The sequence below is a fragment of the Monomorium pharaonis genome, chromosome 7 (genome assembly GCF_013373865.1).
Source record: "Monomorium pharaonis isolate MP-MQ-018 chromosome 7, ASM1337386v2, whole genome shotgun sequence".
Lineage (NCBI taxonomy): Eukaryota > Metazoa > Arthropoda > Insecta > Hymenoptera > Formicidae > Monomorium > Monomorium pharaonis.
In genome coordinates, this window is record NC_050473.1 from 6,963,872 (window position 1) to 6,987,729 (window position 23,858).

Here is a 23,858-nt window from a genome sequence, read left to right on the forward strand (position 1 = left end):
CATTTTGAAAATAGTTATTCTCAAAACAAGAACGTTATTTTCTTTTGTTATTTTGCAACGAGAGAGAAAAATTAGAGATACTAACGATATGCGATAAATAATGGTAAAAATACAATTGGATTACGTAAACACATTAGTTGTCGTTATTTTTTTTTAATAATGATTTTGCGCCATTCGTGTTTTTTTCTTTATTTAAAAAAAAAACGTAATTTTATTTAGTTAATAAAGAGTGAATTATTTGTCATGCCAAGTTTTGCGATGATTGATGACGTTCGCTCGATATCACCGATGAAAATTAAAAATTTAAAACCAGTAATATGCGATACAGCGATATAGCAAATAAAAGACTGCAGAAATATGTAAACGCGCTAGCTGTCAGCATATTTCTTAATAATTACGATAATCTCGCGAATTAATAAGTTAATCGTTATGCTAAAATTTGAGATGGTTTTGCTTCGATATCATCGATATCCAAATGCGTTGTCTCGTGACGCGTACTTCACGATGGTAATGCAAAATCTATCGCAATAATAAATATTATAGAAGAGAAGAACGTAATGTACAAGGAAACGATCGCTCTTTGTAAGGCGGCCCGAAGGCGAAGTATCATCGACTTCTGGACTATTCGCGGATACATTTGTTCCCGGTTCATTGATTCCGCGGGCGCTTAATCGATCGTGGCGATCGAAAAGCGGAAGGCGTATTCCGCGAAGCGGCACGGGAGAGAGGAGCGATTTGTCTCTTTTGTCGGTCAGCACCCCGCGGAAGATAGAGGCGCGAGGAAGATAACCGCGCGCGCGGTAGATGCGTGCACCATCCGATCGAAAGAAAGAGAGAGAAAGAGAGAGGGAGAGAGAGAGACTTCGCTCGCGACGCATTTCTACGAAATATCAAACAAACGGGACAGGAGGCTGGACGTAATCTCCGGCGCGTTCGATTTCTAATTTTACGTTCGACATTTGAAAGAACATTGTTCTCACGTGCCCGGAGAAGAAGACGAGAGTCAGCACGATGGAGCGGCACTTGAGTCGCGTCTTCTGATTGCATAATTCAGTTGTATAGTATAAGTTTCATATATACCGTGGATCATTTAGATTTTAATGAGCACATGAGCAGGCGGCCCATCCACCTGCCTCTATGCTTTACAAGACTCATTCGGGTGGCACACTTTGTGGAGTGCATCGGCAGAGAGAGAGAGAGAGAGAGAGATAGAGAGAGAACGAGAGCGAGAGCTCTTATCGTCGTGAACGGGAAGATAGAAGCCGCGCATGCACGATATCGAAATAACGTTCACGATTTATGCAACCAGTGGCTCGGCTCGAGCGCGCGGAAGAAACGCTCGATCACGGGGTGTTATTCTATTCATAACTCACCGATTATTGTTTTTTAAATGACGCATACTCGCCTCTTTTTTTACAGTCGTGTTTAAACGTGACAGTTTGGTAATAAGATTGTCAACATCGTTTCGCAACCCCCTCGACATTCCTTTTCCGAATATTAGTTTTATGTTCACGCGTTGCTGTTATAATAATTATTATTTCAATCTCTTATTGTGTGTTTTTCACACTTATCTCTTTAGAAAACAAATCATCTAGTTTATAATTATCTTGTTTACGTATCACGTGTTTTTTTGTGTGTGTGAAATTAAATCGATTTTATTACAATGGCATTTTTTGGTTTTATTTTAGGTACACAAAAACCGTGGTGGATTCCAGTCTGAATGCTCAACGGTACAATCCTGAGTTCACGATAACGATGTCGTCAACGCCGGCCACCTACTCCGGCAATACGAACACCAGCGCGCTCATTGACCAATTGAGGCACATTAATCAGGTGAGTACATGAAGCCGTAATTCGTCGCTGAGATCTTAAGTGGATTCCTCTCCCTCGGATTAAACCGTGCCGCAATTTTCATTCGCTCGCCGATTCAAACGCCGTGCGACGAACAACAGGCGGCTTCGACGCGCTCACGTCGCGCAGCACAGTCCGCGAGAATCGAATGAAAGTCACGTTTCTCCCCTCCTCCCCCTTTTTTGTGGTAAAATAAAAAATTCCATTCACGAGCGCACAGATTCTAATAAATATATGTAATAATAAATTGAATGTAATTAAAGGAAAAGGTGTCTCTAACCAATTTTGGTATTTTTCATTGTGCAAGTTTTTATTTTGATATTTAATATAAATAATAAAATATAAATAGCGACATTGATATGTATTTTGTCGACTTAAATTGTTATTTTTATATATCTTGTCTAACAAAGGAAAGTTCAGACAATTTTATATCTTTATATTTTTAACTTTTTTTTACATTAAATAAATTTTATATAAAGTATATGAAAATTAATTTTAAAAAATAATATGAAAGCAATAGGATAATTTTTATTACAAATTTAATCTCGACAAAGATAAAATGTTTTTACATTTTTTTTCAAACTTTACCTTGACTTTTATTCTTTTCAAGGTACGCTATATATTTTACAAAAGTACAACATTAACTTATTTGTTATTTCTTACTAATTTTATAAATTGTATATTAAGATTGACAATATTGAATTTTAAATAACTTGTTTTTAGATAATAATAACATGAGGTTATAACACTTTTAATAGTTAAAATGCTAATTATACATTTTTATTTTTACAAATATTTAATAAATAGTTTCACATAATATGGTCAAAGGTACAAATGGTCAAAGGACATTTTTCTCTGTACATATATGTATAGATAATTATAATTATAGCTGATTGCACATCAATCGCTATAAATAATCATCAATAAATGACTATTTAAAAGAAAATATTAAATTAATAGGCTTTAAAATTAATAATAAATTGTAAACTGATTTTTTAAATATAATTTTTCTTTAATTAAAATATCATTTTTTAATTGAAAGTATAATATTATATGTGCTTTTATTTGTTCATTGAGTATCGTAATGTATAACTCCAAATAATATATATTATTGTTTATACATAAATAATAATTATAAAGTCATGTAAAATTACTTTATTATGCTCTTTTCCTATTTAATTAAAAATGCGAGATGTTAGTTTTGCTATGGGTCCATCAAAAATTCTCGCCCTTCCGTAGAGATCTCATCGCTCAGCGCGATTTGTCGCGATTTGTAAATAGTTATCGCGATAACTTGTTGGTGCAGAAAGCTCGCCCGGTGACCCGTGACTACCAGACGAACGCACCAGATGAATCATAAATTCTCGTCTAATCTAGAATTATTCATAGATCCTGAATCGCGCAGACGGTGTGTCGAGGCACGTGTCGCGCGTTGCGTGGACGGATTTCATCTGAAAAACGTGGGTTCTCAAACCCGTTCGATCGGGTACAACGTCAGGAGAGTTCTATTACCGAATTATAAAGGAATAATTACAAGTTCATAACGATTAATTAAAAAAAAAACATTTGATTCTATATATATTTTTAATGTCTATTTCTATCAATGTAGATTAACTTTAATTTCAATTTAACGTACGTACTGTTTATTCTTTTCAAATTCTTAGAACAGAAAATAAATAAAAGTAAGTTAAATTAAGAAAAACTTAATTATTATTGACCGAAATAAACATAGAAAGGATATCTATTACATGTCTACGACCAATTATATTTGTAATTGTAAAAAATTTTTAAATTAATAAGTTATGTATGTAAATTACATATGAAATTATGCAAATCACATATATGTAAATGGTACAATTATATAAAATTTCGAGAAGATTATAAGGCTTGGAGGGCTGATAATAGATTTTTAGGTAAATAAGCCTCTCCCGATTTCTAAATAAGTTCTTCGATTACGGTTCGTCGTCTTTCAGCTGCCTCCCGTATTCTTCCACGGTATCTGCGTCGTCATTAAAAGTTGGCAACCGCCGCGTGTAGGGCACACGCATAGTGCCCACACGCATGTTAATTCGCGTGCTGAGCAGTGCCGAGGAATCGGGCCGCTCACTTCTGATTAGAGTGTCGTGAGACACGCATATACACGCGGTGTATACATGGTGTTCGTGATCGATCTGGCCGCTTGCCTCGGAAGGCAAACCGCTTTCCGAGTTAAACGGCTCGTCCGTCCGATTAAGCAGCTTTGTTATTTAAAAAAAAAAAAAAAAACGTTACGCGCAATTCGAAAACGAGATTTTTTTTCATCGGCGCAAAAAATTCGCCCGGGATTCCCCTCGAATTGCGCGAACGCTCGTTCAAATACATCCACGTGTATACGCATATGCGCGTATGACGGGGGATCGCGCGATCGAGCGGAGCGGCAGGCCGTGAAACCGGTGAATAGTAGGACTCGACAGGTATTATTGGCAGGTGCGAACATTAAGTAATGATTACGAGCTTGTTCGGGGGAACGTGGGATTAGAGGCCCGCAGGCCTCGATTTCAGCAGAGTATAAATCCACGTCTTCGCGCTTGTGACACGCGCGATGTGTGACCGGGGGAGTGTCGGACGATTAATTGTACGTTGCTGTGTTGGGTCAACTGGGTTAAATGAGATCTTTGGGTAAATAGAACGACAAGTTAGTGAGTTGCCAATGACAAAGCTAATTTCCCCTGCCGCCCTCCCCTGTCGTCTTTTCGCGATCGCGCCAAGTAGGCGGCCGCGATTTTTTCCCACAGAGGCAGCATAATGGCCGTTAATTTTGGAAAATTATGCGTTGTGTCCTGTACGTACTCGGCGATTTCAATTATGCATTTGTAGTCAAGTTGTAATTTGTATTCCCCGCTCTCGCGTAACGAGCGGTACTTCACCGAGTGATGATTAATAACAATTAGTTTCGTTGAAACGTCTTGTCTCGAGCAATATGATATTATTTCTAGACAATAGGAAGAGAATTTTAACAATAGAATGTATATACGAGCATGCACTTAAAAATATTCGAAATTACTTAAATAACATTCTTTCAATTATTTATGGGAAAAAATGTTGAATTGTACCTCAACAAAATTCCGTAATTTTATTTAATAAAAGTTACATTTAATGATAAATATGAAATAAATGAGAAGTAATGTAGGCAAAATTTTAACAGGTCTCGTAATGGCTTTGTGCGTGATAAATAACACTTAAAAAAATCAATAGTGATTAAATTTTTAACGAATTTATTTAGTCGATAATATAACCATGTAATTTTATACTAAATTTTCATATTTTTATAAAAGAGATTTATATTGCGAAATAATTTGTATTTATTGTACGTGCACACATTTTTTAATTATTATATAAAAAATATCAAATCAATATTTTTATAAAATGTAATAAGTTTCTTAAATCGTATCACAACAAATTTTATTATAATAAATAATAAGTGATAATAGTAAAATTAATTGATACTGAACGAAACTATGTCAGTTGCAAAAATTCAAGCGAGTTTTATTAGCAAAAAGTTAAAGATTATTATAATAAAAATATCTAAAACATCAAACTACAATTTTTTAATGTTTATTTGTGTGTAAATCAATATCAAATGGGTCACAAATCAATATCATGAGACACACGCACACACATACACACACACGAAAAAAAATTTTAGTAGTACGCATTCAGCAGTTCGTCTTTATATTTAATATTTTGACAATACGGTTATACTGAAACATATAGATTTCAAAATAATCATATCGAGCTGTTGGAAATATTTATACTGCCTTCAGCTTCCACATACATGACCTGACATGAAATTATTTTTATGTTTCTACTCTGATCTATCCAGCTAAATTTTTAGATACCGTGATGATAAAATTGTCCTTCTCATGTGGGCGATGTTACATTCTTGCGTGCAGGTGGTGCAGTCCCAACTGGCGTCGGACTTCGGGCCCGACGTCTTCCAGGGCGACGAGGCCCTTGAAGGTTCCGGAAGCGGGGACAGTCCGGTTTGGAGGTCACCCGGCAAAGGCGAGATCGACGACGACGAGGATGATCAGGACGACGACGACGAGGCGTCCGGCTCCGGCATGGGTCCCACTACGACAGGTACCGTATTCCGCGGCCCGGGTACGCCCGCATTGATTTGCATTTCGATAATGCCAGCCGACGGCTGCGTATCCCCGGTGGAAACTCCATTGTCAGATGAATCCCGTGTACGGCGCGTATCGAGTATCGTTATTAGCGATAGGACTTCGTTTCTCGGCGGGGTTCTGTACGCGTATCGAATGACGCATTGTTTGACGATCCCGGCGAGACAAACAGAGAGAGAGAGAGAGAGGAATTTTTTTGTCCATGAGAGAGCGCTATGGAAATTAGTGTAATTTAAATAAGTTTCGAACTGTGCGGCTACAAGATAACGCGTGAAATATCTTGATATCTTAGCGTAGTTTATTTACCAAATACCAGTGCTGGGGAAAAATGAAAATAGAGGTAGAAACTGAAATAGATTAAATAGACAAATTTATTTAAAGGGTATATATAGAAAAATATTATTTGAAAGTATAAGTTTTTTGTGTATCAAATAATAAAAAAGCAAAGAGTATATAATGTTTATGTATACATTATTTACTTAAAATAAGATATTTATTTTATTTCAATATTTTCTCTATTTTCAATTTTTTACAATTAAGAAAATAATACTAAAATAATTATCTAGCTATATAATTATTGTCGGTAACAGATGACAAGAAGATTTATTTTAAAATAATTATAGAAAAATGAGTTACATTTCCGTTCCCATAAAATATGTGCTATTTTTTTATTTTACTGTTTTCTAGTTTTCTCTTAAGAAATATAAGGTGAAATACAGAAATACAGAAAAAGCAATATGAAATACAGAAAAATAAATATATTTATCTATTAATACTCTTTGAAATAAATATTTTATTTCAAGTATAAATAATATAAACAGAAAACTGGATTTTTTTATACATATACCTTTCGAATAAATACTTCTCTTACTATTTTTCCATTTCAATTATTTTCGCTAGCACTGTTAAATACATTTCACATGCAGCGCACGTTAAAAGCCAATATAGTTTCAACAAAAGCGGTTCAAATAATAAAAGGAATTACGATTAACAATGAGAAGCACAAGAATTAACGATACGAGAAAAGGGAGGACAACATAGAACGATTTTAAAATAATTAACGTAATCAATAATAAAGACCGCTTTTCTAATGCAATTGCGTATACAGAAGTATTTATTTCATTGAAACGAAAGAGAGAAGGGGGCGACTTGATTTGCCAAAACAAAAAAAAAAAGAATATTCTTCGTGTTTTCAGACCCGTCGATGAAGACTCCCGGGCCGCCGCACACTGGATCAGCGTCGACGATCTTGCTGTCATCCATGGCCCTCGCCGCTATCATCTGTGCATCGCTTATCGCCTAATCGCCCGGGTACGAGAGGAATACAATCTCGATCGCGTTTCAGCATAGACGTGGCGTAGATAAGGAAAGGGAGAAAGAGAGAGAGAGATAGTTAAACTAGTTTCTGTCGTCACGAGAGAGGATTATTGTTAGCACACACACCCGGATACCTAATCCGCTTTTCGCGCGGGATTCTTCCGGCGTGCGCGAACCGGTCTCGCGAAGCGCCAGCCTCACGGCTAAGGAGAAGGTTCACAGGGGTGGGGGGCGAGCTTTCGCCCGTCGGAATTGCGTATACAGGCGCGATGCCGTTGATAATAATTTATCGGTGGCGTGTTGTGGGCAGCGAAGCGAACTGTGTTCCTGCCGCGAGATCGCTGGAAGGACGCCGCGGTTCTCAGTGATATATCGATGCGCGTAGAATGTATGCATGTACGCGCGTGTATGTGTGCGTTTGTGTGTATGAAAGAGAGGGAGAGAGCGAGAGAGAGAGAGAGGGACGGTTTGTAAAAAGTATACGATATAGAAAAAGAGATGGAAAAGAGCGTACGGGGGCAAAGCGGAAAGAAGCGGCGCTGAGACGTCGCGCTTGCAAAACGCGGCGATAAATCTGTTTTCCAGGTGTGGAGTTTTTTTTTCCACGGGAGCGCCAGTTCTTTTTTCCCCTCTCCTGCCCCCCGCCCGCCCCCGTGTGCACGGATTTATATCGATTTGTACCGCGGAAAACGCTGGTGCGCGCGACGCTTGCCTCGCGGTAGAACGCGAGTGGAAGAAAAAAGTAGAACGCTTTTAAACTATATGTATACAAACACGCGAACTATTCCCGAAATGAATGCGCAATTCAGGAAAGGGGGCTTTAAGTTTGCGTGATTCCGCGTGTCGCGTAAACGCGGATTTCTTTTTGCTATTTATATTGAAGGGAGGCAAGTGACAGCGTTCTGACCTCAATGTATCGGGGAAGATTCGTCGTCGACGTGACAAGTTCAAAACCTAGCTCGAGAATGCAGGTCAGTATTTCGTGCATGTCGCTTCCTTTTGTCGCGATCAATTTTAGAAATTTCATCGCTCGAAACGAAAGCGAAGTTATCGGCGAGGAGTGTCGATATACATCGACGTTGCCGCAAGAGAAATGATACCGTTCAACGACGAAATTCTCTCCGAGGTGCCAGATGGTACGCAACCCCCGAAGATTCCTCCAACCGTCGCGATGCTGTTTTGCCGGAATTCGTCGGAATTCGTTTGAATAAATTAAAGAAATGGGCGAGAAATGATGTTTGGTTACTTTCGATGGTTTTTTTACCAAGAGAAAAGAACTCGCTTCTAAACGCAGTCAACATTTAAATATTAGTCAGCATCGTGTTCAGCGGGAAGAAATCTTCCGGGACGCAGATAGAAAGAACAAGTGATTTTTTTGTCGAACCGCGTTAATTATTAAAACTGCGAGTCACGCGCGCGTGATATAAATAAGTCGTAGAGACATATCCGCGTAGAAATGCCAAGTACCACCCGTTATCTCGCCCGACCGACTTCGCGCGTGCTTTCTCGCCAAGACGAGTCGTGCGCGTGGAAACGCATTGGCCTAAAGAGAGAAAGAGTTTCTCGAACGAGGGGCGCACTCGCGCCGCGGAGAGTGCGTTGATATTACGTAAGAATGCAGGATAGTCGCGCGCGGCACAGCAGCCATCGATCGTCGGCTCCAGGGAGGACAAAACTTCCGATCCGAAGGTCGACGGGTCCGCTGTCCGACTCCGTTTATCTTTCGCGAGAGGGGAAAAGTGTGTCGCGCGCGCGGCTCTGAGAAATGGCTCCGACGAGCGTCGTCTCCTCTTTGCTACGTCGGGTGTACAATTTTGTTGGTTTTTGCGTTAAAAGCGAACGACTCGCTGGCGCGAGCTTTTAGAGGAAGATTGTAATTGCATAGAGAATTTACGGAGGGGAAAAAGAGAGATAGAATTGCTGCACAGAAAAAATCAATTAATAACAATCATTGTCTCGTATATAAGCATAAAATCTTTTACAAAGAGTTTGATAATCTTAATTTTCAGCAAAATTATTCATTATTATAATAGTCGTCTGAAGAGGACGAGATGATGATTTTGATAATATCAATATTAAAAAATTCTAATTTTTCGTTTAAAGATATTGTTATTTTTTATTCAACATTTTTTTCTTTCAATTCAATGAAAATGATTACTGAATAATAAAAATAGAATTTTCTTAATGAAACTATACATTTTCCACGTGAGCAAGTTGTGTCTGCTCAAGATTAACAAATCTTTTTTAAAGATTTTATATTCTTGCTTGTATGTAAAACAATGCTTGCAGATTTGAGACTAATTTTTTTTTAATATAATACGCCGATAACTCCAATAGATAAAGTCCGATGACAAACCCCACATTCTCGCCTCTATATAGGGCAGCATGGAGCGCGAAACGTGACTCGATCCGTCAGACACGCAATGGTCCAATCGCTTTAATTTAATACGGAATGCTCTGAAGGATATCGTCTACGCTTAAAAAAAGAAGCGCTTGATTGTAAGATATTATAAAAATACACAATGAATGTTTTATTTCAGACTTTTTTTAAATACTTGAAGAAATGTTTTGGTTTTAAATTGTGTTTAGATTTAAAACACTTTAAACGTTCAAAGCTAAAACGTCTTTAATAACCTCAAACGTTTTAGTGTTTTAAATCTAAACACTAAAATTTAAACACACAAATTTGAAGCATTTTTAAGTATTCAAAAAAAAAATCAAGACAGAAATAAAATATTTTATTTCTGTTGACTTAAAACTAAAAACTTCTTTTCTAAATGTACTTCGTATTTAAATTAAATTTTATTAATTACGTACGAAGAAAACAATTTTGCTGAAGTATTAAAAAATTTTACTAGATTCAAATCTGAAAATCACATTTTATTAGATTATTGAAATAATTATGTAGAACGGTTGAATTGCTAAAATGTCAAAATTTTTACCAGCATCATCATATCTAAAAGATTTTACATAATTATTTTGTGCTCTAATGAAATTACTTTCAGATCTGCATCTATATATTTTTTGACACTTGTGCAAAAATTCTTTCCGCAAGAATAGAACGCGTTTGTAAGCGCGTACAAAGATGCGTCAAAATCCTTGACTCATTGATTCCTTTTTTTATATTTTTTTTAACTGTCATTGAGTTATTTATGTAATAAAATCTTTTTTATTTATTTTTTTTAGAAAATTTTTTGCAGAGTGTAGTCGCTGAATTGTGAACCGGATTCGATCTCGCGCGGTCACGTTGCGGGTCGGTGCCGAATGCCAGATATATGCACATGGAAACGAAAGTATTTTACCTTCACTTCCTACGACACTTGTAGAAGTCGTACGAATATCGTTACTCTCGAGTCAATCGGCCGCGAACAGCGCGCGCCGGCCAAACAACAGTTAGTGTGCCTCATATTTCTCAGTGTGCCGTATTATTTTTTTATTCTTTTTTTTTTTAATAGGAAAAGTTCGGCGACGTCTACGGCAGACGTCGATGTGTTGCAAATTATTGTGGAGAACGACGAGGGAAGGCCATAATCGCACACTGTCGTCGATGATAACGTGATGATGATGCCATATATGTATGATACATAATACGTGATATATAAACATATATATATATATATATATATAATATAAAACATACATACACTCATGAAATAATGTGTTCGAAGTTAAGATATTAAAATATTGATTTCTCGTCTCTACTTTTTAAAATTTTAAAATTGCTTCAGTTTCGAACGTATTTAGATTTACTTGAAATGTGTTTAAAACTGAAACATTCTTAGTAAAAAATAAGTTTATTGAAATTAATAGTACTAAACATTTGTTTTGGAAAAGATTTATAAAACAGTTTAAAATATTCTTATATGTAGATATTTCAAAAACGGAGACGAGAAATATATATAAATATTTTATGAATGTATGTTGTATGTATATATAATACGTTTATATACACATAGCATGTATTACATACAACGTATATAATTTATATAGTACATATACACTAAAAAAAACAAGTGTTTAATTTTAAAATATTAAAGGATTTTGTTGTTTAAATATAAAAAAAAATGTTAACTTTAAACGGTGATTAGCTGACTATTTAAAACATTAAAACGTTTTAACCATTTAAAAAAGAGAATAATTCAAGTGGTATCTTTAAATTAAGCACTTCTTTTTTAAGCGTTAGTGTATACGTTACATGCACATGAAAGTTAACTGCCAACGTTATATACGTACACGATTGAGAGCCGATTTACTCGGGACGGCGCGATTTACTGCCGAACGGAAGGATTCCCGGAGATGGTGCCCGCGTTTTTTCTCTCCGCCTGATGCGGAGTATATTTCTGTGATCAATCCCTCACCTTCCTAGAAAACTTAGGGGCCTTCTTAACGCAGCGAACAAATTTGCCGAATCGAAGAGAGAGAGAGAGAGAGAGAGAGAGAGAGAGAGAGAGAAAACGCAAAATTTTTCATCTCTCTTGCTAAAATCTCTCCTCGAATATAGATTGTACTCGCGATCCCCGCGAATTTTAAAATGCGTAAGCCATTTTGCATCCGTGACCGGTTTTTCGAAATCGTCGATCGTGGATCATCTGATGCTTGCCAGAATAATATGCGCGTCTCTTTTTTTAATTTTAGTTTTTTATTATACAACTTTTTTTTAAAATCTTATCATTGATCTTGCGTATTGCAATCTTCAGAGTTGGGAGAGATTTAAATTTCTCAGTCATAACCCGACGTTTCTAGTTCGCAAATAAAAACTTAATAGGTTTTGGTAGATCATTTCTCGCGAGACAGCCAATCTAGACACGCTGATTATAAATTGATTGTTAGGTGTCATAACAATAGCGCGCGATATTAAATTCAGCGAAAGGTTGCGGTATTTATGTCATCCTGCGTGTGAAGTGTCCTCGAAAGAAGGCGTCTATTAATAATACCCGGGGCTGATATAATGGAGCTCGATCAATACTTAAATACGCGCGGTGGCAATTTTTTTTTTTTCGCGTTGTCGCGAAACGAGTCGACGTCTCGTGCGTGTTTCTGCAATCTCGCCGATGCGTTGGCCAACTCTTAAAAGTAAGCAACGTGCCAAATCGTTTCACCATCCGTCGCCCCTCCAGTCGACGAGTAATTTTTAACGCGGGAATTAATCGTAATTAAACGAGAGCGCGGGTCAGTTATTGCGACTTCCGATTGCGTGAAACACGTAACGCACAATCACAACGGTGTTGAATTTATTTTTACACGCGCTTCGACGTTTGTGTGGAAGTTTTAATTTAAGAGTTAGGTCCGGTCGCCGTTTCTTCCTTCGCAGATTTTTATTTTTCTAAAATATATTTTTCGCGATATACATATATTTTATATATAATACATATTTAAATTCGGCAATAATTTCAAATTTAAATTGTCGTTTGTGATCCACGGTTGCGATTCTATTCGAGTACATAAAGCAAGATTACCGATATTGAATCTCTGCTGCTTTTTTCAGCATCAAATCCATGACGAACGAGATCTTTCTCGATAACTTTTCCCTAATTTGGGGAATTCGAGACTATTCGATGATATTACACGATCTGATTAGAAGATTAGAGATGTTATCTCGTCGCTCTTCTCCGCGCAAGAATCTGCGCATTGACTCGTCGAGGGGAAACGTTTCCATCGAGTGCCGGAAACTTCCGTAAAGAAAGAAAAAAAACTAACGTTCTCTTGACAACGCGTTACATCCGAATCTAACGATTGGCTCTTTATTACGTCAATCGGAGCGGCTCAGATAATTGCGTCACTGTGACATTTTCCAACCGTGTCACACCGACTGTAATATTATTTAAGAGATACGGTGGTTATTTTTACGTGACACTAATGTCATATGGTGAACTAAAAGAGCTTAGATTATTTCGATTGAAGCTCAATTGCAGTCTTAAGTAATCACGGATAATATGGTCTTTCGATGACAACGGTCGGAGATTTTGTTCTTAACGTGCGCGATAAAAAATTAATTCGATTTTCTTTTTGGCCCTCCCAAGTGAAAAATGTCACGGTGCCGCGTGTATTCGTCTATCTCGCTATCGTCCCGATCGATTTCGCGTTAACTGTAAGAAATATATCAATATGACAGCTGGAGAAAGGAGAGCCGCCGTTTTCTCCGGACGGTGGCCGCAGGACTCGCGCGACACTCCGGCGACGCCGTATTCGTTTTTTGTACATTTGATTTCCGGAACTTTGTGGAGGGGTGCCGAGTGCCTTTCTGAATATCCCCTGGCCGTAGGGTCGCGCGCCGTCCATCGCTCCTCGGAGGAGGAAACGCGCAGGCCACCCACGTCAAGCATCGGACTACGCGTTGGTGGAAAAATGAAAATTGCGAATTGGAGATTAGAATTTAATCAATACAGTACGAAACGGATTAAAATAATTATTTAATTGATCAGATGCTAATCTTTAATTCGCAATACGTGTCTCAGACCGGCGCATTGGGGATTGAAGATTGCGAATTGGCCCGAAGAGCACAACTGAATTTATAATCGTTTTCTAAATAATTATAAAACGTTAGATATACGACGTTAAATATTTAAGAAGCATATATATAAAATGAATTGATACGCGTTAATTAAGGGAGAATGGAATTCGCTCGATTGGAACGAAATGGATGAAAATTAAAATTGTCTGCTCGGTCGAATTCTTGATCTTCGATTCGCATTCTTCGATCTCCAATGCGTAATCTGATACGGGCTTGAGGGTGCGGAACACACCCCGGGCGCTTTCTTGCTATACGTATATTTCTAGCGCGCGCGCGCGCGCGCGCGTGTGTGTGTGTGTATGAAACAGAACAAAAAATACGAGAGCTAAAGCATGGCCTTCTTCTTCTTCTTTTGTAATTTTAATCCGCCATATACATTATATACTCTCGCCTCTAACGTTTTAACGCGAGCTCACCGCAAATATCTAGCGGTTTTGTAAACATTTACTTCACGCTGTTAGGATAACACGCCGGGCGCGGAGGAGCGGGCGCGGAAGGAGGAAGGGGGGGGAGCGGTTGAAATTAAGAGTAAATTGCGCTTAGGTAATTTTAGGATTTGGCGATTTGCGACCGCGACGCAGATCTCTCGAAGATCTTACGAGATATTTAACATTTTCTATTTCGGTCCCACTTTGTAGGAGAGCTAATCCGCCGCGCTAATCTCGCGTTTTCCCCGGCGGAGCGTTGCGTCGCGAGCTACAAGGTGCCGGCGCAGTTCAGCCATCTGTATTATCCTTTTGAACTCCTCGCGATTGGATATTATTCTCTCCGGACACTAAAAATAAGGAGGCAACTGCGCAATCCAGCTTGGCCGTCTTACACTTTAAGCGCGCGAAAGAAATTCTGTCCGGTGTAGAACTCTTAAAAAAATAATAATAATAAACTTCGAAGAAAAGTATTTTATTCTTATTTTAACGAATTAAAATTATTATTATTGCTATGTCGCGATAGGATTTTAATTAGTTAAAATAAAAATCGATTCCTTTTTTTTTCCAAGTTTTATATTAGACAAAACTTCTTTGATTGAAACGATAGAAAATGGCTTGCACGATTTAAAAGGATTCCAAATCAGGGATCTCTCGAAAAGTCGTCGTCGTCGTCGTCGTCGTCGTCGTCGGGCCGTCCGTGATTACCGCAAAAATTCGAAACCGCCTTAAAGCACGGCGCCCAATTGGGTCACTTAGGAGCCATTGAATTTGACGGCAGACAACGACAGGTCCGATTCACTTTCGCAATCGGACGCGCCATTGTCCGTGTCCTTCCTTTCAGAGCGCTAATAAGATCGAAATCCGCCCGGCCGGCGAGCGAGCGAGGCCTAATTCAGCGTGGGCCAGGCGCGCAATTGTTCGTGCCTGTCGTCGTAATTCTTCAATTTCGTGGCGGCCTTTGTCGGGCGAGTTTAGACGGGCGCGTTCGGACGAGCTGAAATGTCGCGCGACAGAGACTCCTCGCTCGTCCTTGCCCGCCGTCGTCGTCGTCAATGCTACGTGTGTCTTCGACCTCGCCGATCGACCCTGATCGGTTTCGCGTGATGTCTGTCATACGGGTGTGTCGATACTTGTCGGCGACAATGCGTTATTTTTTAGCGCGATTCAATGCTCTCGATTATATTTCACGCGTCGATTAGTATTATTAATGGTTATTTCGTTACGTATTTATATGTAAAGAATTACAAAGTTAATTAATTTATGCGCCGGCGCGCGGCGAGAAAACGAAGCTTAGTCACAGTTTTTTTTTTTCTACGGATTGAGAATCCACATCTTTTTCTTTAAACAGTTAGTATTTTTTAATGGATATTAATGAATTTTAGAACAATCAATGATATATAGCATATAAATAATTTTTAATTAGGATATAAAGACTAGATCGTTTACGCGAGACAAGATAGGTGACTATTCCTGGATGGAGGCGTCTTTGACGCCTAAGAAAATTGTGGAATTAGAGCAGATGATTGGAATTTATAAGACTGAAGGTGTGTGGCAACGGTGGGGAATGACTTTAATTTAATGATTAATTTAATAAGCGGACGGCTCGCTCCTTCGCCGCGGAAATTCGCGAAATTGTCGCGGGAGAGAAAAAAAGGCGAGGGGGAGGGAGAGGGGACAAGTAGATATGTTGAGAAAACGTGAGGGAGAATGAGAGCGAAAGAAAGAAAAGCGTAAGAGGAAGAAAAAGGTGCGTTGATCGACCTGTAAATATATAACGAATGCCTGCTGTATTTATATATAGTTATATATACGTTAAATATATCGACCTAAAAATGAAAGTAGCAGCTAATAAAGGAAAAAAAACCACACACAACTGAAGTAATCATGGACGAATTAACCGTTTAGTCGTAATGTTTACAGCGAGACTAATTATTACGATAAGGGAAGCAGACGTCGCGGGCGGGGATGCGAACGCTCGGGGAAAGAGAATAAGCTCCCCCGGTGAAGGGGGGTTGAATTTTTCGCCGGGCGCGAAAACATATCGCATCCCTCGTTTGTTATTGCCATTTGCCTCGTAGCGAAGCGATCTTGTCTTCAATTACCCAGGGCGTTTCCCTCGTTTGTATACCCGGATTCACGCGGGCGTAAAACGTAGCGACGAAACGTATACGAACGACACCTCGCCGTCGTTCGATCGAATCGCTTTGTAATTATATTACCTACGTAAGTAGAAAGCGGAAGAATGTGAGCGCGTGGAAGAGAGAAAGAATGAAAGAGACGTTTCGACTACGCTGTATAACAATTATTAGCCCAGCATGATGCGTATTTTATCATACATACACACTAACCGGACCCGCGGTCCCTCCTATTGTGTTACACGTTTAGCTATTTAAAATGCGTTTTTACAATGCAATATTTATTGTTGCGCCTGCGTTTACTATGTGATATAGGGCTACTTATATTATAATATCGCGATATTGTTCACGATCCTCGTTTAATTAAGCGCGACTAATTAACGGGGAGTTAATCCCCGGCGGCGGCGGCGGCGACGGCGAGTAGGAAAACCGTAACATTTGTGCGAAACTCTGTGCGCGACTGTCCGCCGGCGTTTGCCGGCGCGATCGAACGTTAATAATTTGTTTAATTGATTACGGCTGGTCGCCGCCCGATTACAAACTGCTTGCTAATTATGCGTATAATCCTGCTCGTGATTGCTGTCAATTGACTTTTCCACGGCGACTCCATCAATTCGCGATGGAGATGTAACTTGATTTGTCCGGATTCAAAATTCTACGATCTAAATTCGGTGCTCTTTTTCAATCACCTCCTCAATCACTGCTTAACTACGGGAAGACCTAGTTGGAATTCAAGCTGGACGAACTTAATTCCAAAGAAGCCAATTCCCGACTCCGTTGTAGACGAGCGAAGATGCGCGGCGTGTGTAGCCCAAATAGTTCCGATCGGCTCTCGATTAAAGCACTTACCGAAATTGAACGAGAAAGCGTCAGCGAGGAGGACGGTGTGTAGCGGAGAGAAGTGAGACAAATGCGACCGAAATGAGCAATTCTATATATGTATATACGTGCGTGTGCGTGTGTATATGCTCGTGTGCGCGTACACTCCGCGCATTCTGAAAATTATACACACCTACGCACACGCCAGAGCGTGCGCGCACGCATATTATTATAAGTGTTATAACGAGAGATTAAGCAAATTATTATTATTAATTATTATCACGGTTGATCACGTCACAACGGCGCGCCCGCCGATCTGTTGACGATCTGTAAAAACTGTTTACGAATGAATGGCGAATAAAATATTATACGACAAGAGAGTTATTCACCTATTATTGCACCGACAACGACGAGGGTCGTGAGAAATAGCTAGTAAAAATAAATGGCGAAAAATACTGCTCGTCGGAAGAGATGTTATCCATGGCTATTAAAAGTGACGGTATTTATCTCGTATTTACGACACAAAATCATGAAAGTATAATTGCTGCGGAACCTTGAAAACTAATCGTATAGTATAATCTATAATCCTAATAATATATTTATCATAATTGTAATTTTAAAAAAATTACGAGATATCTCTCCAAGAGTATCGTTTTTTGATCGCAGATTTTATTTCATCGTGTTCATGTGAGTATGAATAGAACGTTTAATAAATACTCGCGCCCCACTTTACATCAGAATCGTTTTATTGCTGTTGTTACAATTACAATAATCTGCACTTTTTTCACCGCGTAATGCGAGTAACATAAATATATGTAACATGGCAAAGTTAGTAATGGTATTATTAAATAACTTCTCGCCACTGTGCAGTACGGCGCATGTACGTGTGTATGTTTACAAAGTGCGACTTATTGTCGTCGTAATATGAAAGTCTCGTTACTCGGTAGTCAGACATTTAGAATGAGACCACCCTTTGTTTCCTTGTTGTTCGAAATCTGTAAAACCTTCGCACAACAAACGCGAAAAGTCAAATGTACGAAACTTCTAGATACCCTATACATCGCATCGCAATTCTTTTGGCAAAGTATAAAAGTCTTAATTAGTTTATTTTATCCTAGAGAAGACATTTTTGTAAAATTAGTTTCAGAATCGATCATATGCCCGATTAGATTTGCTTTTCTCATTGTATCTTTGCTTTTCCAATCTTGTGAAAGAGGTTCTGTGATTCACTTCACACTCCATAATAAGTTATTACTGAGAAAATATGTTGTTTGAAGTTTCATCAAATTGCAGTTTTTCCGGCCTTTACATTTGATACGAAATGCCTCTCTGCATTTCTTCGCAATCCTTTTCTTTTCTCCAAAGAGCTATATCGTAATAGCAGATGAGCAGCTCTCTTAGCCTGAACGATTGATCATTGTCGCTACTGATTTATCATGTTCTTCCGATATGTCGCCTCGATATCTGATCTGATAACATGGATGACACATCGCCGTATCAACATATCTTTGTCTGAATTATCCTCTCTAATCTTTTCTCCGTTCACTTCCGGGAACATCGTCACAAGTAATACATTCTTCGATAAGGGGAACAACTAATGCACGCAATCGCTCTTCTTGAACAGACTTAAGAGCCGGATTAGCATCCTGAGGCCATCTCGATAATTTCGATCCAAATCATTATTCTCCCCTGGGAAGACATGTGTAAAGTCGATCATCTTCACTTTGACCCACTTGCATTTGTCCACTGGAACATCGTCCTTTGTGACGTCATTTGTGCACGAATGCATGAATTGACTCGAGTCGGACTGACATAACCGATCTGCATTTAAATTATGGGAACTGCTCTGATCAGGTACCTGCTCACACGGCATCGACACGGGCTCGCTTACGCTTTTCTTCATTCTCGAGCTAAACGTTAATTCGTTTGTGCCAGATAAATTCTGGTATGTTTCGGGTGTACAAGGAACTGATTCACTTATCATTTCTTTATCGAATTTCGACACTGAATGAGTAATAGGATTGTCATCTTTCAATGGACAGTGCTGTCGCAAGTGTTGAGCATCGTAGGTGACCAGAAGCGAGCTTGAATAAAAGCAGTATTTCCGCTGCATGCTGAAGAATCGTTCGATATTGTACAGGTATGTTAAGATTTCAGAGACCAATCGTCGACAGGCTGGCTTCCCAGGTATTATGTTCAAGAAATTTTCCAGCGCTGCGTGAAAGAAGAAAAGTATTAACGCGATTTCGAAAAATAGGAAAAGTTAAAGTCTTATCGCTATATCGTAGATCACGTCGTAAAAAAACCACTTTTTTGTTCACATACTCAAAGTAACGATTAATCTGTTAATAATTCTATATGCCGATGTGAAATTATTATCACTTGATGGTAAAACGATTTAGTCATGATATTAAAAAAATTGAATAGAATCTCAACACCGATTATGCTTCTAATTTCTAGTATACTTTTTCGAAGGCATAACGGAATAGCTTCAACGTTCTAGAGTTAAAACTTTAATTGTTCCCTTAATATCAAAATTGGAAGGCATACTAATTACACGATTCATAATCAATGAGTCAATGAGTTAAAAGATTTAACCTTGTGTTCGAATCGAACGCAGGCTATTTCGGTTATTTAAAACGTCCTAAAATAGACTTTTAATACTAGTGAATCTTTTACATTCGAATAGTTGTTCTTTTTTTTCCTTTCAACTTTGTATATCTTCTTAAAACTTTAAAGCAGATACCTTCCACGACGCCCTCAACACCGAGTTGCTTGCCATAATCTCTGTCATATTTCCTTAATTGTCCAGATAAGACGGAATATACTTGATAACCTGTTATACAAAAACCGTAAGTACGCTTTGATTCGGCATACTTGAGTTCCTCCGTTCTCCTCTTCTCTGGTGTAGCTAAAGGATCCCATGTGCGAAAACCGATCTTGATATCTATCACACATGGCTCGGCCATGTTCTTTGTGATATTCTTAAGCATGAGGAATTTCGTACCTGTTATACGGACAAAAAGTTTAGTAAAGAAAAGACATCTAAATGAAAGAGAATAATTAGCCATCCAAATAACATTATTCACATATATTCACACGCTTGATTAATTAATTCTTATATTACAATTACAATTAAATATAATGTATTTATAAGTTGTATATATAAATATGTAAATATATATATACTTCATATAGTTTATTCATAAAGTCAGCGTATCACAGAATTGCGGATTGTCAAGAAAATTCTTACGGTTATTAAAGACACGTAGTTCCGTTGTACCATAATAACGCGGAACGAATTTTTTTAATTCCATTACTACAGGATCCTGAGAATTCTTCAAGTTCTCGTAGAATGCAATTTCTCTCTCTCCAAGGATCGCTTTAGTCGCCGGTTTCAACACGTGACCAGTCCGTCTGCAGATTAGCATTCCTGTGATCAGAAACAATCCTTTGTGAAATTATTCAATACACACAAATGTTTATATACTATTGATATACTATATATCAATAGATATATAGTACTATATTATTGATAAACGCTAATTTAACAATTGCATTGATATAAAATATTGATACCTTTGTACGTTTTATTTTATAAATCAAACATCGTACGTAGAAAAATTGCTTTGCTTTTGCTTCAGAGCAACACGTTAAAATAATACATAGACTAGAAACACATGATCTTAACAATTGCTACATGTTAAGCATGTATAGAGAAACATATATAACTGAATAAAAAATTGAACTTTATTTTAATATTAAATCAGGACGAAATCAACCCAGTTCCAAAAATATACAGAAATTTTCTAATTTTTGCTAATAAATATCTAAACGTTATTTCACAAATACATACATTAAATAAAAATATATTTTATATCCCACATTTTATTTTTTTATATCCTTTATTAATATATCCTTTATTTCTACAAAAAATAAAAGAGAAGTATGCCTTTACTATTTTAAATAAATGTTAAAATTTGCATTTTTTATATTTATAAGTATTAATTACTATTAATATTAGTCTAAATATTACTTAAAAGTTAATTAATATAATTATTTAATTAAAAAAATAATTGTTATTTATATCATAAGTATCATATAAGTATTATATAAAAAGAATATTTTCAATACTCCAATTAGCAAAAATATAAATTTTATATAAGATATGTTATGCGTATAATTTTGCGTGAAAGCTTACAAATTTCGAATTTTGTGGCAATTATATTTGCGCACTTTGCAAAATGTCTCTGCCATAAAATATACACTGGTATGGTATTACTTATAATTTAATGTATTTCCATATTTGCTATTTAATGTATATTAAAAATCCTTCCTCCCTCCCTTCCTCCCTCACATCATCGCGATATCACTGATTACGACTTACAAAAATCGCAATTACCGATAGTCTGTTTTTCGCCATTGAAGGGATGACCGGCAATTTGGCATTCCAACGGTGTCAGTTCGCCAGGGAACATGCAGCCGGATGGCCCGGGTGTCGCCGCATTGTTCCACTGTATATGCGGCAGCTTCTCGATATCGTTGTCCGGATCAACGGTCGTCATAATTAAACGGCGATCGCGCAGCGATTGAGCTCTGCAAATAGAAAACAGTCCCGTGATTATCGACGTGATATCATCGTAGACTCGGTTTACATTCCGCCATTACTCGTCCCCCGGTAATAATGCTTTCGCGCGTTATCGCGCGTTTTGTCACCGCAATAGCTTTAACGCGAGGTCTTCCTTATAGCCGTGTTACGTTAACATCTCAAGGCCTAAAGATGAAACGAAGAACGTCAGCGGGAAAAGGCGAGGGAAGAGCAACGTGCAAGTCGAGCTATAAAAAACGGATCTATTATTTTATCATTATACCCGAAGGTTGTCTTGGCAAAGGAAAGAGGGGACGGGGAAAAAAAACAAAGAGACGTCCTTGCCTCGTGAATCTTCTTTGTAATTAGGCTAATATTTTTTTTATCTATTCTGCGATAAATTTTCAAATGTGCTGATTGACTGCTGGACAGAGAAGTGCTCAAGCCTTGAAAAATTGTAATTGCAAATTTCACAATTACAATTACAAATTGCGCATTGTAATTGCAAATTGTAAATTATAAAATTGTTAGTTGCAGTCTTATCGTAGCTAATCAACGCGCTTGAAAAAATTTACAAGTAAAAAGTAAAAACAAGTAAAAAAACCTCTCAAGTCTATCTGCACCGATTGTACTTCAATTTCACTATCTCGATTTAACTTATCGTTTTTTTTTTCCTAGAATTCTTAAGAAAAAAAGGCAGAAGGTAAAATCGAGATTAAAGTTATCTACACTGGTAGCTCGTTGAAAACGATTTTTATTTTAACAATCACGTATATCGCGAACGTCCCAGAAAAATTCTCGTCTCGACGCGCAGTACCCGCTCTTCTTCCCGCTTAATTTCTACCTATTCCCATCTCTTATCTCTTTATCTATCCCTCTTACGAGTTTACTTTTCCTCCTCAAGTACAAACGTTGTCGCGCCGCGTTGTCCGTTCGTTATTATCGTGACAGTGCAAGATGATAAGACGACTTTTTTCTTCTCTTCTTCAAGCAAACGGCGATTAATCCTACTTTTCGAGAGCCGAGCAGAAAGCGCGGAAGGTGCTTTGTTCTTCGCCGCGCTGTACGGAATGCAACTCCGCGAAACACACGTTCCCGCGATCAAGCGGGCGATTCGCGCCCTTTCGCGTGGAAAATTTTACCTCTCCCCCTCTTCGGAAGCGCACGTTTTTTTTTTCTTACTCTCTTCAGCCGCGAAACCGGGACGTTTGACAGATCGGACAATCAAGGACTGAACAAGAGGCCGAATCACGGTGGGCGAGCAGATCGACGCCTTCGAAGCGATTTCGCGCGGGGCCTCCGCGAGTAACGGTACGGTAGTTTTTCGCTTCGGAGAAAAGGAAGAAAAACGTCTAACCTCACTCTTTCCTCTCCCCGCAGTTTCCGCCGCCGTTTTGCTCTCACGGTCGCTCTTATCGTTACCGCGCGGTGATAACGAGAAATCATGTTAAATACGCACTTACTCTCTCTTCCTCTCGCCTTCTGTCTCTCCTCCCGGTCGGTTAATTAATCCCCAAGCGTGTGCGTCTCCGTGCGTACTATAACCTATACGGGTAGCGTGCAGCGACGACGCGCGACAATCGCGCGCGGACGAGGGGACGTGTCTTCCCGTTGCCGTTCGACGATCGGCCGCGACTTCCTCGACGTTCACCGCTGCGCCGCGTCGCGTTACTTTCAGCGTTGGCGTTCTCCGTTTCCCGTACGTCCGCTCCGATCACGAAACCGTTTCGTTGTGCGTGGCCCCCGCGGCCCGCGCGCTGTCAGGGCGCTTGTCGCGACGCTGCCGCCATCTGTCGTTCTAAACGTTAACGAACGATCTAAAGGTCCGTCCATAGAACCCCCCCTCGCTGCGCGCACTGCCACAAATGTGACATTAGTCTTGTAATTTTCCCAAAATTTTTCTACTTAAAAAATATATATATATATTCGGATAAACATATATTTGGAGGGAGAGAAAATGAAGATACTGAGTACAAGAATTAAAAATTGAAAATTTTTACCGGAATAAGAATTACAAAAAAGTAAAATTAAATTGTTGGAAAC

General features: G+C 38.5%; 2 protein-coding genes across 4 annotated transcripts in view; one reads left to right on the plus strand and one right to left on the minus strand.

Moving 5' to 3' along the window:
* The window catches only part of LOC105835435 (division abnormally delayed protein), a 55,305-nt gene extending 46,065 nt beyond the window's left edge, over positions 1–9,240 (plus strand). Inside the window, exons 6-8 of the mRNA XM_036289780.1 lie at positions 1,689–1,833; positions 5,784–5,973; positions 7,214–9,240. Coding sequence (XP_036145673.1) covers positions 1,689–1,833; positions 5,784–5,973; positions 7,214–7,320 — 442 coding nt within the window. The 3' untranslated portion in view covers positions 7,321–9,240. The remainder of the gene's footprint in view (positions 1–1,688; positions 1,834–5,783; positions 5,974–7,213) is intronic.
* Positions 9,241–17,952: 8,712 nt separating this feature from the next.
* LOC105829000 (inositol polyphosphate multikinase) lies at positions 17,953–23,583 on the minus strand. 3 transcript variants are annotated; one of them, XM_012667609.3, is made up of 5 exons: positions 23,275–23,583; positions 21,630–21,823; positions 20,481–20,660; positions 19,974–20,234; positions 17,953–19,441 (listed from the first exon to the last, which is right to left on the minus strand). In XM_012667609.3, exons 2-5 carry the CDS (start codon positions 21,790–21,792, stop codon positions 18,822–18,824), a joined length of 1,224 nt encoding a protein of 407 aa, XP_012523063.1. In that variant the 5' UTR covers positions 21,793–21,823; positions 23,275–23,583; the 3' UTR covers positions 17,953–18,821. The 3 variants fall into 3 exon arrangements, with proteins under 3 accessions (XP_012523063.1, XP_028050984.1, XP_012523064.1); XM_028195183.2 differs by having other exon boundaries at positions 23,279–23,582; XM_012667610.3 differs by lacking the exon at positions 23,275–23,583 and having other exon boundaries at positions 21,615–21,753.
* Positions 23,584–23,858: the final 275 nt, after the last annotated feature.